The sequence below is a fragment of the Cherax quadricarinatus genome, chromosome 8, assembly GCF_038502225.1.
Source record: "Cherax quadricarinatus isolate ZL_2023a chromosome 8, ASM3850222v1, whole genome shotgun sequence".
In the NCBI taxonomy this organism is placed as follows: Eukaryota; Metazoa; Arthropoda; class Malacostraca; order Decapoda; family Parastacidae; genus Cherax; species Cherax quadricarinatus.
Window position 1 is genome coordinate 11433559 of NC_091299.1, and position 12507 is coordinate 11446065.

A 12507-nucleotide genomic window follows, 5' to 3' on the forward strand; every position below is an offset into this window, starting at 1 on the left:
TGTGTATATATATGTTTGTACCTGCCTGTGTAGTGTGACTTAAGTGTAAGTAGAAGTAGCAAGACGTACCTGAAATCTTGCATGTTTATGAGACAGAAAAGACACCAGCAATCCTACCATCATGTAAAACAATTACAGGCTTCCATTTTACACTCACCTGCCAGAATGGTAGTACCTCCCTGGGCAGTTGCTGTCTACCAACCTACTACCTAGAAAGGAGGTATTTTTTTTTTTTAAACACATCGGCCATTTCCTACTGAGTCAGGGTGACCCTCGCGGATGGTTAAGAGGTGAACCATAGAACTGAAAAAGTGAAAAAAGATGGGTTGCGCATTGAAGCATGTGTGGTACTGTATCAATAAAGACAAAAGGGGAATATACTAAGAGTATAGTGGTACCAACACTTACGTAGGTGTGAAGCATGGGTTTTAAGCATTGCAGTGAGGATGTTGGAAGCATTGAAGCTGTCATGTTTCAGGACACTGTGTGGTGTGAATATTACAAAGAGAGTTTGAAGATTAAGTGTTGGGTTACCAACAGTATTAATCAGGGATGTAGTTTAGGCATTTAGAGAGGAGGAAGTATAAATCTAGGGTAGAGGGAAGGAGGGGTAGAAGAATTGGAGTGCTAGGGGACTTGGACATCCAACAGGCCTATGTGAATGTGTTAGATAGGAGCAAGTAAAGGCAAGTAGTTTTTATGAAATGACTTGCTGTTATAGTGTGAGCAATGTAACATGAAGGAATTTGGGGAAACTAGTTTGCCAAACTTGGGTGCTGGAAGTGGGAAGTACAGTTCCTGCTCTCTGGTAAGTCACCTCTAGATCTTTTTTGCAAATGTAATAATACATGGTGCAATTGCTGTGCACAATCCATAGACAAAAAGTCCAACATTTTCCTCACTTTAAATTATGAAGTTATTTCCTTATTAAAGTTCAGCAATGTTTGATCCCTTTTCTTTTTTAATAAACAAAGTTTCTTTAAATAAGCATGTGCTGAATGAGTAAACTGTTGTGAATAATTAATTAAATTTGCCACATGCCATCTTTTTGGTTCCTTTAGGCTTCTGGCACCAGGCTGTTAGAAATTCTACTGTGAATGAAAGTAATGCAAAGCCTAAACCAACAAGCAGAAGGAAAATAGGTCCCTGCAGGTGAGAGAGTGTTAGTGCCTTGGTGTTGCTATCACCACCACCATCACCACCACCACCTTCACCATCATCCTGTTGCTGCCCAACAGGGGACTGTTTTCTGGCCCATACCATTACATCTTGACTCCACTTCTCATATAGACCTGCCTGAAAAGGAATAATTCTTGTATTTAACAGTATAAGTCAATAATAATAATACCAGATATAATCTGATATTTGCAAAGTATTACAAGAGGCCAGAATTATAAATTAAGTAACCAAGTACTGTTCAGAAGACACTAGAAAAGTGCTTGAATGAAAAGAATGGTTTCAAAGAAGAGGTAATGATTGTTACAACTAACAGTGACTTGTACTCCAATTCTTTGGAGAGAGTTGGAATACCTTCCATTTCCCCAGGTACTGTATGACCCTTGTGGGTTTAGCACTTCCCCCATAAATGTAATAATAATTCAGCCAACAGAAACTTAAAAAAAAAAAAAAAAAAAGATAGTTGAGACATGACAAGAGTAGCTCTATTCTAACAGCTAAAAATAGGTATGCTGGTGAGAAGCTCTTGATCTAAGGAATTGGATCTATGCTTCATTTCCTTGAATCAAGCTTTAATTCCTTCCTTTCCCGAAGCACTGTATAACTCCTATGGGTTTACTGCTCCCCATGAAGCAATAACAATACAAATAGGTACCTGGAATCAAGTGATCTTAATCCTTTGAATCTCTCATATTCCCTTGACCCTTACATTCAGTGTTGGCTGTTTTGCAATCTTAGTAAACACAAGTGGTTGAATTTGCAAACTTTTTCAAATTCTGTAGTACAGGACCTTTTCAGCTGCACTCGGGTGATTATCTCTCCTCGTCAGTTCGAAGTTATCACTTTTAAAATCACTTGTGGCATCAGTGGTTTGAATTATTTACCAAAATTGGAACCATCTTCCTTGACTGCCCCCCCTACCCCAGCTCCCCCAGGCACTGTATGACCTCTGATAATATAACCCCCCCCCCCCGGCTGTTTTTAATCAGTTACCTCAAGCCGCCACCACTGCAAGAATGTGTAGATTACATTGACAGTTCTTTATCTTGTCCCATGTATCAGAGAGAAAGATGACTTGGTTTTCAATATCCCCTGAAACTTTCTTCTTTAAAAGGTACCACCTTTAAATTAGATTCTGTGACTTCAAAGCTGATCTTCTGCACTGACTCCTAGTGCTCATCCTCTGTACTTCTGAATATTTACATAATGTCAGCCCTTCTCTTGCCATGCAGCATGAATGATCCACACAGGATGGCAATTTACAAGACTGTATTTATAAAAGGAACATAGTAATTACATTAATAAGACAGTGTATGACAAGTAATTAGTGGTTGACAGGGCTCAAATTATGAGATGCAAGATCTTAAAACTTATCTAAAAAGTATTATATGGCTGTGTATGACCCATCTGAGTTCAGCATTTTTATGTATATAGTAAGAACTATTACAATTATCTAGACATGGAAGAAAGTATAGATTTCATGAAAATTTTCTTGTGACATACTTGATGCCAATGAGGTCCTTTTGATCCAAAGAATTGGGCCTGCCCTCTTCTTCCTTTGATTAAACTTGGTTACTTCCCAGGCAGTGCATGACTCCTACTGGCCTAACACTCCCTCCCTAAATATATTAATAGTTTCCTTTATTCTTCGTTAAAGTATTTTGGAGTGACAGGTTTGTGTTGCACTCACCTCAGTGATGGCCATAATGCAGCGGTCAAGGTGAAACTTGTAGGGTGCATCATGAGGCAGTGGCCAGGCAGACAGTCCTGGGAAAACATTTTCACGGCCAAGATAGAGGGGTGTGCTGCCATCTGCCAGGGTGAAATTTTGTGCTATTACCAGTTCCAAGTACCGTCGTACTTCAATGTGTGCACGTCTGAAAAAATACATGAAGATGGTTTGTTAGGTTAAAGCCTATCAATTCTACACAAATCATTGCCTCAGGAGCTACATGAACTCTATGGGTTTAGCGCTTCCACTATGTATAATAATTAAAAATTGTTAATTGCTAATGAGTTTTTCCTCTTCAAGGGGATGTCCCTTAGTGTGGTGAAGAGGATCTTGGTCAGAGGAATTAGACCTTTTGGTCTCCTTCCTCAGACCAAACCTAATTACCCCCAATCCCCCCCTTCCCTATCCTCTCCTCCCCATCCCTCCTCTATCCCCTTCTTGTTTTGGGCCTTTGGGATTCTCCCTGCAGGCATTCTAGTTCTTAGGTAGGGGGACAGGTACCGTGGTTCATCCTATTCCGTTGGGGTCCTTGGCGGTGGTATAGTTTGCCGTGGAATCTGGATCACCTGGGGATGTCCCTATCCCTCTCTGGTCTCCTGAGGGGTAGCTTTGGGTGCTTTTGGGTGATGGGTGTATCTCTGGAGGCTGCCTCTCGGATTCCGGGGGGTGGTGGCCAAAGGAGGTATGCTTTGTAGCAGGTGTCCGGCTACCCTCTCTTTTGTCCACCGAGGTGGCTTAGCAGATGTGAGGTTGCTATCCCGGATTGCTGGTTTACTGGCATGAAGGGTAGGGTATGATATGGGTTCCATGCCGCATCTGCACTACTTGCGGTGCTGAGGTCTTCTTGGGTGCGGAGGGAGATTTATGGTCCTTTCATTCCTCCTAGGAGAAGTGACAACCATGGAGTTCCCAATCCATGAACCTGCTCTCTGTGGGACCCGTTCCTGATACTGCACCCTGTTCCGACCCTGCCTCGTTATTTGACCACTCTTCGGACATTTTTAATGCCTCTGTACCTCCTGCAGGTGCCGTTTCGTCACCTGCTCCAGGTACCGGGGTTCCGCCTGACTCCTTTCATACATCTGACCTCCGCACTTCTTTGACCATGCTTCTGGCTTCTCTTTACAGTGCGGCGATTTTTGGATTGCCCACCTGTCCCACACTGGACCGCCTCCAGCCCTACAACTAAATGCCCACGACCGTTATCTGATGATACTTCTTTGCTTCCTTCTCATTCTGCCCAGAAAAGACTGACACAACACTCACTCCCCTTACATGCCATGTTTCAAAATACTCAATGGACTAAGTTTTTTACTCTGCGACCGACTTCTTCTACTGCCCATCTTTCTGATCATAGTATTGGCAAGGCGCTCCTACGCCACGTTGGTTGAGATATAGCCTTTCTTGCTCTCAAGAGCAGTACACGCATTGTCACAGTACACAATGCTAGTCAAGCTCGCAATCTTTCTCTCCTTACGATCAGGTGCTATTCCTGTAACTGTTGAAAAAAAACATTTTCTCAATTCTTGTAGTGGTACCATCATTCTACCTCGTACCATTGTCCAACAGAATTTCCAGACATGTGGTGATGACATTCTGGAACAGCTCGACTCCAAGATTTCCAAATCCTCAAAGTAGACACTGATGTCCTCCCTGCCCACAGGCAGAGATGATACCCTTGCATTGTAGCTTGCTTAACTTTTGACTGCCGTGAGCTTCTGTCCTCAGTTTATATTGTGGGACACCGTTTACAAGTTCGAAAGGTGATCCCTACACCACAGTGTAGAAATTGCTGGGGTTTTGGTCATCCAGCAAAATATTGCAGGTCCACAGCTGAATGCCCAGTCTGTGGTGCTGCCGACCATACCAATACGTCTTGTAATCTACCTCCCTCTTGCTTTAATTGTCATGAGGCTTGCCCGTCTTACTCTCACCGTTGCTAAGTTTACTTAAATGAGCGAGAAATCCGTTGTCTCAAAGAGGCAGAAGACTTTCCTTATGCTATGGCAGTCTCTCAGCTATGCCTCCAAGGGAGACTTTTCCATAATTCTTACTCTCAAGTTACTAACTGACTCCTCCTACCTCTGGGGTCCCAACTTCCGCAACCTCCTCTGTGGTCACCTCTTCCACAATCACCCCAGTATCTAATTGTTTTGCTGTACTAGACTCAGAGGTCCCTACCTCGACACCTCATTCTGTTCTCAATTCTGCAACTTCTCACTCACAAGTTTCTGTGTCTACAAGACTTCATACAACAACTCCTTCCCATTGCCCTTCTACTCCTCAGAGGTCAAAAAAATCCTCATTGCTCAAATCTCCTTTAACCCCTCCTTCCCTTCTACCTTCACATTTTTCCTTTCCAGTCTCTGTACCCGGTTCTTCACCTCTAACTGGTTCTGTTACGAGTGTGGAGGTTCTTCATCCTCGTGCAGTACCTTCCTCCCCTGTCCCCTCCCAAATTTCTTCCTCTTCTGTCCCCTCCCATGTCGCTTCCTCAACTGTTCCCTCCCAAGCTTCTCCAGTTCCCTCTACCCTTTTGTCCCCCCCCTACTTTGGTACAGTCCATTGTTACCCTAATCTTTACTCACCCTCCTCCTTCCATCTCCAATATTGCCCCATGTACAACATCCTTGTCCTCTGAAACACTTGAAGCTATCTTAGAATATATTGATTAGACTAGACCATTGATGGACACCGATCCACTTGTTCCTCCTCTTCACTCTTCTCTGTCTGCACAACTCCTTTCTTCGAAACATCCCATTCCTTCACTGCTTGAACATTTTCCGCTACCTCCACATGTGGACTTTTCTAACCCTTCTAGTCCGTAGATACCTCTACCTTCAGATTTCTTGTATCTTTCTCTTTACAAATCATGGCTTATTTACAGTGGAATATCCATGGCCTCAGAGGTAACAGGGGTGGGCTTCAGGTGTTGCTCTCCCAGTTTTCCCCTGTTTGTTTACAAGAACCCAAATTATGCTCCACTGTTATGCATCCCATCTCGGGCTATGATTTATTATATTCATCGGATCATTTTTCCAATGGAACCTTTAACAAAAGTGCACTTCTTATATGCACCAGTATTCCATACCCTCAGCTCTTTGTTCATACTTCACTGCATTACACTGCAGCCTGCATCCACTTGAATAAGTGGTATACAATCTGTTCTTTATATCTCTCTCCATCTTGGGCATTATCTATCCCAGATGTTGCCTTTCTGGTTTCTTCCTTACTGCCACCACTTCTGTTACTTTGCGATTTTAATGCCCGCCATTTCCTTTGGGGGGTCTCACTGTGACTCCCGTGGCATTCAGTTGGAGGCTTTTCTCGCTTCTCTCCCCTCCATGTTTTAAAAAATATGGGTACTCCCACTCATTTTGATCCTCGTATTCATTCTCTCTCATCGATCTCTCGGTCTGCTCTTCCTCAACTATACTATAGTTCACCTGGTCTGTCCTCCCAGACTTCATGACAGAGATCATTTTCCAATCATCTTTACTTCTTCGTATTCACCACCTACTCGTAGCCCACACTGGCAATTTGACCAAGCGAACTGGGACCTTTACACACATCTAACTGCTTTTAGTGAAAATCCTTCTTTGTCCTCCATTAATGAGCTTTTATGCCTCTTCTCGACCTCAGTTTTAACCGCAGCTTCACATTCTACACCCCAAACCTCAGGCAGGCATTCTCAGAAGTGCAAACCTTGGCGGTCTCGGGCAGTACATTGGAAATACGCTGCATGGGGCAGGTACCGGTACAATAGAACCAGAGACTCCTCGATTTTAAGCAGAAGAGAGCAGTCACTTGCCATGTCATCCATGATGCTAAAAGCGCTTGCTGGCGGGATTATGTTTCCACTGTCTCTTCGACTTCCTCTATGAGTGCAGTCTGGAAACTGAGTGGCAAATACTCTCGACCCGGCTGCTGTTCTTCGGGCTGCCGGTGTTAATGTAGCAAACCCTCTTGACATTGCCTCTGAAATTGGTGATCATATTGCCTGTATCGGGCTTCATCTATGCCCCTCGTTTCATTCCTCAAAGTCTGCCAGAGAGTTAAGAGCCCTTAAACTTTTCTTCTATCAGAGAAGAATCTTATAATATGCCTTTTACACTTCTGGAACAGGAGGCAACACACTCAGCTTGCCGATCATTGGCAGCTGGGCCTGACAACATTCATATTCCTATGCTACAGCATTTACATCAGTCAGCCCTTGCTGTACTCTTGTGACTCTTTAATCTTATTTGGTCACATGGAGTTCTTCCTCAGCTTTGGAAATTAGCCATTGTTCTCCCTTTCTGCAAACTGGGTACTATGGGACATGATGCCTCCCACTATCGTCCTGTTGCTCTTACCAGTGCAGTTTGCAAGGTGATGGAACGTCTGGTAAATAAACGTTTGATGTGGTATTTAGAGACACACAACAGTCTCTCCACTAGTCAATATGGCCTTCGTAAGGGCCGTTCTACCACTGACCCCTTGCTATGCTTAGATACATATGTTCGTAACGCCTTTGCCAATAACCACTCGGTTATTGCCATCTTTTCTGACCTTGAGAAGGTATAATATCTTGGCCCAGGCCCACTCCTTAGGCCTCTGAAGCAATCTACCATTTTTCCTTAAGAACTTAACTGAAAGACATTTCTGTGTTCAGGTTAATAATGTGCTTTCCCCGGACTTTGTCCAAGCTGAAGGTGTTCCCCAGGGATGTGTTCTGAGCACAACACACTTTCTCCTTGCTATAAATGATCTGGCATCTATTCTTCCATCCAATATTTGGTCATCACTATGTTGATGACTTTGCTATAGCTTGTGCAGGTGCTGACTGTCACCTCAATGCAGTTTCTCTCCAGCATGCAGTCAACCATGTTTCCAATTGGGCCTCCACTCATGGGTTTAAATTTTCTAGTACTAAAACTTACTAAATTACTTTCACTAGACGTTCTATCATCTCTAATCGCCCATTGTACCTCTATGGCTCACGTATCCCAGAACGTGATACAGTCAGGTTTCTTGGCCTTCTGTTTGATCATAGGTTTTCCTGGAAACCTCACATTACCTCTCTGAAGGCAACTTGTTATAGCCGGTTGAACCTCCTTAAAGCCCTCACCCATCTTTCATGGGGGGCTGATCATAGAACTCTCCTTTGACTACATTCAGCTCTAATTTTATCGAAACTCGATTATGGCGACCAGATATTTTCAGCAGCCTCTCCTGCAACTCTCTCTAGCCTTAATCCCATTCACCACCAGGGATTACGTTTATGCCTAAGTGCTTTTCACACTTCACCAGTTGAGAGCCTCTATGCAGAGGTGAATATTCCATCCTTAACTGATTGCCATGATGTTCATTGCCTTTGCTATTATGTTCAATCTCATGACCACAATCCTTCCATATATAGGATAGTCACTGATGTAAGTAGACGTTCTTCACTTGTTCGTCGCCCCTGTTTACTCCGTCCCTTTTCTCTTCGCCTACATTCGCTCTTGTCTTCTCTTCAGTTACCACCTTTCTATGTTCATGTAGCATTTCACTTTTCCCTACCCCCTTGGAAAGTTCCGACGGTTCGTGACTGTTCTTTCCCACTGACACGTGTGAATGCCCAACTGCCTATGGTGGCTTCTTGCTCTCTTTTTCTTAACCACTTCCGATCTCATTCTCATGCTGTCTTCTGACGGCATCGAATTTGCAGCAGTGTTTCCGGACAGCATTGTGCAAGGGTATTTATCCTCAGCTAGCATTTTTGCGGCTGAATTGTGTGCCATTCTCGTAGCACTTATCCATATTGCATCTATGCCTGTGTCACCATTTGTGGTAGTTTCAGACTCCCCTAGTGCTTCACAGGCTGTAAGAAAATTTGATAAATTTCATCCTCTGGTTCTTTGTATCCAACTTTGTTTATGCCATACCTCTAGCAAGCACAAAGACATTGTTTTTTGTTGGGTCCCTGGTCATGTTGACGTACAGGGCAATGAACAGGCAGACACTGCTGTGCAATCAGCAGTACATGACCTCCCAATTTCATATAGAGGTGTCCCATTCACAGACTATTTTGCTGCAATTGCTACCCACCTGCGCACCCGTTGGCAACGTTGGTCTGACCCGCTACATAATAAATTACATTCTATAAAATCAAGTACATGTATAGGTTTCTGGCCATCTTGTCATTAGTGTTGAGGTTGGGAGACTACTCTCTCCTGTCTTTGCATCGGCCACACTCTTCTTACTCACGGGTATCTCATGGAGAGGTGCCCTGTCCCACTCTATGAGAATTGTCAAGTTCCAGTTTCTGTTAGCCATATTCTGCTGGACTGCCCACTATCAACGAGCATGCAGAATTTACCTCCAACATCGTTGCCGCTCTACTGCCCTTACTTTACCTTTCCTTCATGCTGATGGACCCTCCTTTAACCCAGACTCTCTCATTGACTTTTTGACAGAAACTGATTTACTGCACAAACTCTGATGATACCTCTAGCACTCCTCACAGCCTTTTCTACCTCAGTCTCTTGCTACCCTCTACCCCTGCACTATCCCCTGCTCCGCTGCACTCCATGACCTAATGATAATCCCTCTCCCTCTTCCTGCCCAATACCCCTGCACCCTTCCCTACCCTGCTGTGCTGTATGCTCCTTGTAGGTTTAGCACTTTTGTACTATAATAATAATGAGTTTTTTAATTTCACAGTCTGGTTTGAATAAGCATTAATAGCAATTTGTGCCCAGATGAAATACTTTTCTTACTTTATAATGCACCCTTATCTCATCCTTTTTGTACATAATCTAAGGACAAAGCCCAAACATTAACCGAGTTACAGTAACAATAAACTGCATGTACAAAATTAAGGTTTATCTGGAGTTGCTAGAGGCCACTGCCATTGTCCAGTCCCAGACCAGGCCTGTTGGTTGTTTGCCTGATCATTTAGCATGCCAGTGCCTGCCATGTGCATTCCAACATATGCACCTCAACCCAAGTGATCAGGAACAGTTTTGAGGAATATGTCAAGTTGTCTGAAATCCCCTTATGCATAGAGGGAGTGTGCTGGAGAGTTGTGGCCCCCTAACACTTAAAATTTTTTCTCTCAATATACTTATCACTTCCCTACTTTTCACTGGAGGTATCCTGCACTCTGCCAAGTCTCTTCATTTCATATGTAGTAATTTTAGTGTGTAAATTTGGGAACAATCCCTCTATTATCTTCCAGGTGCAGTTTATGATATATCTTTCTTACCTACATTGTAAGGAGTTCTAGGGACTTAAAGAGCTTGCAGAAATTTAGGTGCTTGACTGAGTTTGTGAGCTGTGAAGGTTCTCTGTACATTTTCCAGCTCAGCAATTTTGCCTGCCTTGATGGGGGTCATTAGTAGACACCAATAATTCAGTCTAGAAAAAAAAATGGATGACCTGAAGAGTATCATTGGTTTGGCATCTCTTCTTCTAAAGGTTCTAGTTATCCATCCAATCATTTTCCTTGCAGTTGCAGTAATAACCTTGTTCTGCTCCTTGAACACAAGATCTGACATTATCACTCTCAGGTATCTCTCATTCAAATTGCATTCTATTGAGTGGTTTGAGTTTGTCTTGTACTCCAGTCTTATTTTGATTTCCTCCGTTCTTCTATGATGTAGTTACTGAAATTTATCTTAATGAACGTCATATTTGTCAGTGTCCCACTGGTAGACTTGGTTTTTATTAACTTGGAGACTCAGTATCCTTTATAAATGCTACGATCCTAGTGGGTTTAGTGTTTGATTTTGATAATAATAATAATCTATAAATGCTACTTTCATACAAATTCTAGTATCTTCTGCAAAGGACAACAGTGCTAAGATCTGCATCACTGTCTATGTCAGATGTAAGAATGAGAAAGGAGTGGAACAAGTATTGTTCCTTGAAGGACAGAACTTTTCACTGCGGCAGCCCCTGATTTCACTATTTACTATTACTCTTTGGGATCTGTTTGTTAGAAAGTTAAATATCCATCTGTCCATCTTCCCAGTTATTCTTTTTACACACACCTCCGATGTCATTGCCACTCTAACACTTACTTTATCTTCCCTCTTTGCTGACGGCCCAACCTTTGACACAGACTTTCTCTGACTTTCTGACAACACCCTATTTATTGTACAAACTTTTAGCACTCCTTGTATCCCTAACTAACTCTACCTTTATTTTCCTCTCCACCCTTGCTTATTCTTTGATCTTGCATCTCTCCCTGCCCTGCAGCGCTGTATGACCCTAGTGGGTTTAGCGCTTTGTTGTGATTACAATAATAATAATAATAATAATAATAATCTTTTCCATACATTTTGTGTGCAATTACCCTATGGTTGCACCTGTCAAAGACTTTTGTAGAATCTGTGTATTCTACATCTGCATTTTGATTGTCTTGATGTGCATCTAAGACCATGTGATAATGGTCTACCAATTGTGAAAGGAAGGAGTGACCTGTTCTGAATGCATGTTGACCTGAGTTGTGTAACTGCTGTGAGTCCATGTGATTTGTATTCTTACTTCTTAAAGCCCTTTCAAAGATCTTGATAATGCTGGATATTAAGGTTATTGGTCTATAGTTATTTGCAATTGCTTTACTGCCTCCTTCGTGTAGTGGGGCAATATCAATGTTTTTTATGTTCTGTGGAATGACTCCAGTGTCTAGGCTTCTCCACAGAATATTTAAGGCAATAAAATAGTAATAGTAAGTAGCAATAGAAAGTGATTTGTTACACAAAAATTGTTCTCAAGGGAGATGCCTAGTTGCTGTTGATGGGCTCTTGACTTAAGGAACTGAGCTTCTTTTCTCTCAGACTGAACCTGAATGTTCCAATAACCCAGGCACTACATGACCCCTATGGGTTTAGTGCTTCCTCTGATTTAAATCAAATTAAATACATGTACAATGAATTCTGTCATAAACATTACAAAGAAACATGTTCACTGTTACAGAAACTGATGGTCTAAGCTTCAGTGTTATGCTGGTTAAGCAAGTTGGAGCAGTTAGATATTATGGGGAATTAAACTGAGAGTATAATGAATTAATTATACCATGTCCACACTTAACCATATCCTTAACTACCCTAATTTGGATCCCCCCCCCCCCTCCTTCACATCAATGTGGGGTTGTGTCCAAATCACCGGGAGTATTGTATGTACATCCTCTAGTGTATTAACGACATCAAGGTAGCTTGAAACTGTTTGAAGGACCATATATATTTAATTGCACTGCTAATCATAGGTGATCAGTAGTTTATAGATTATTTACTATCCTATCCCACACCCCTCAAGGAAGGTTCCTTGATGCTGTTGAGGGGATCTTGATCTAGGAAACTGAATCTGTGCTCCAGTTTTTCAATTCAATTCAATTCAATTCAAAGTTTATTCTCTATAAGGATTACAATGCTGAGTTTACAGAAATTTGGTTATTGTGTGGTTTACATGTAGTAAAATTGTGATTACAGAGTGTACCACTAGAACGCTTAGCATGGCTAGGCATTTCTGGCAGACTTAGTTTTATTCTTAATTGTAAAATATTACAAATTATGAGGTAAGTTGGTATTATGGCTAAGTGACTAAGTGAATTAAGCCTGAATACCTTCCAT

The 12507-nt window shown here is 42.3% G+C and overlaps 1 protein-coding gene across 1 annotated transcript in view; it reads right to left on the reverse strand.

Moving 5' to 3' along the window:
• Positions 1-718: 718 nt before the first annotated feature.
• Positions 719-12507, reverse strand: part of LOC128685416 (ionotropic receptor 93a-like) — a 40799-nt gene continuing 29010 nt past the window's right edge. The window contains exons 5-6 of the mRNA XM_070083088.1: positions 2867-3053; positions 719-1296 (exon numbers count right to left, since the gene is read on the reverse strand). Of these exons, the coding sequence (XP_069939189.1) occupies positions 1021-1296; positions 2867-3053 (463 nt within the window). The 3' untranslated portion in view covers positions 719-1020. The remainder of the gene's footprint in view (positions 1297-2866; positions 3054-12507) is intronic.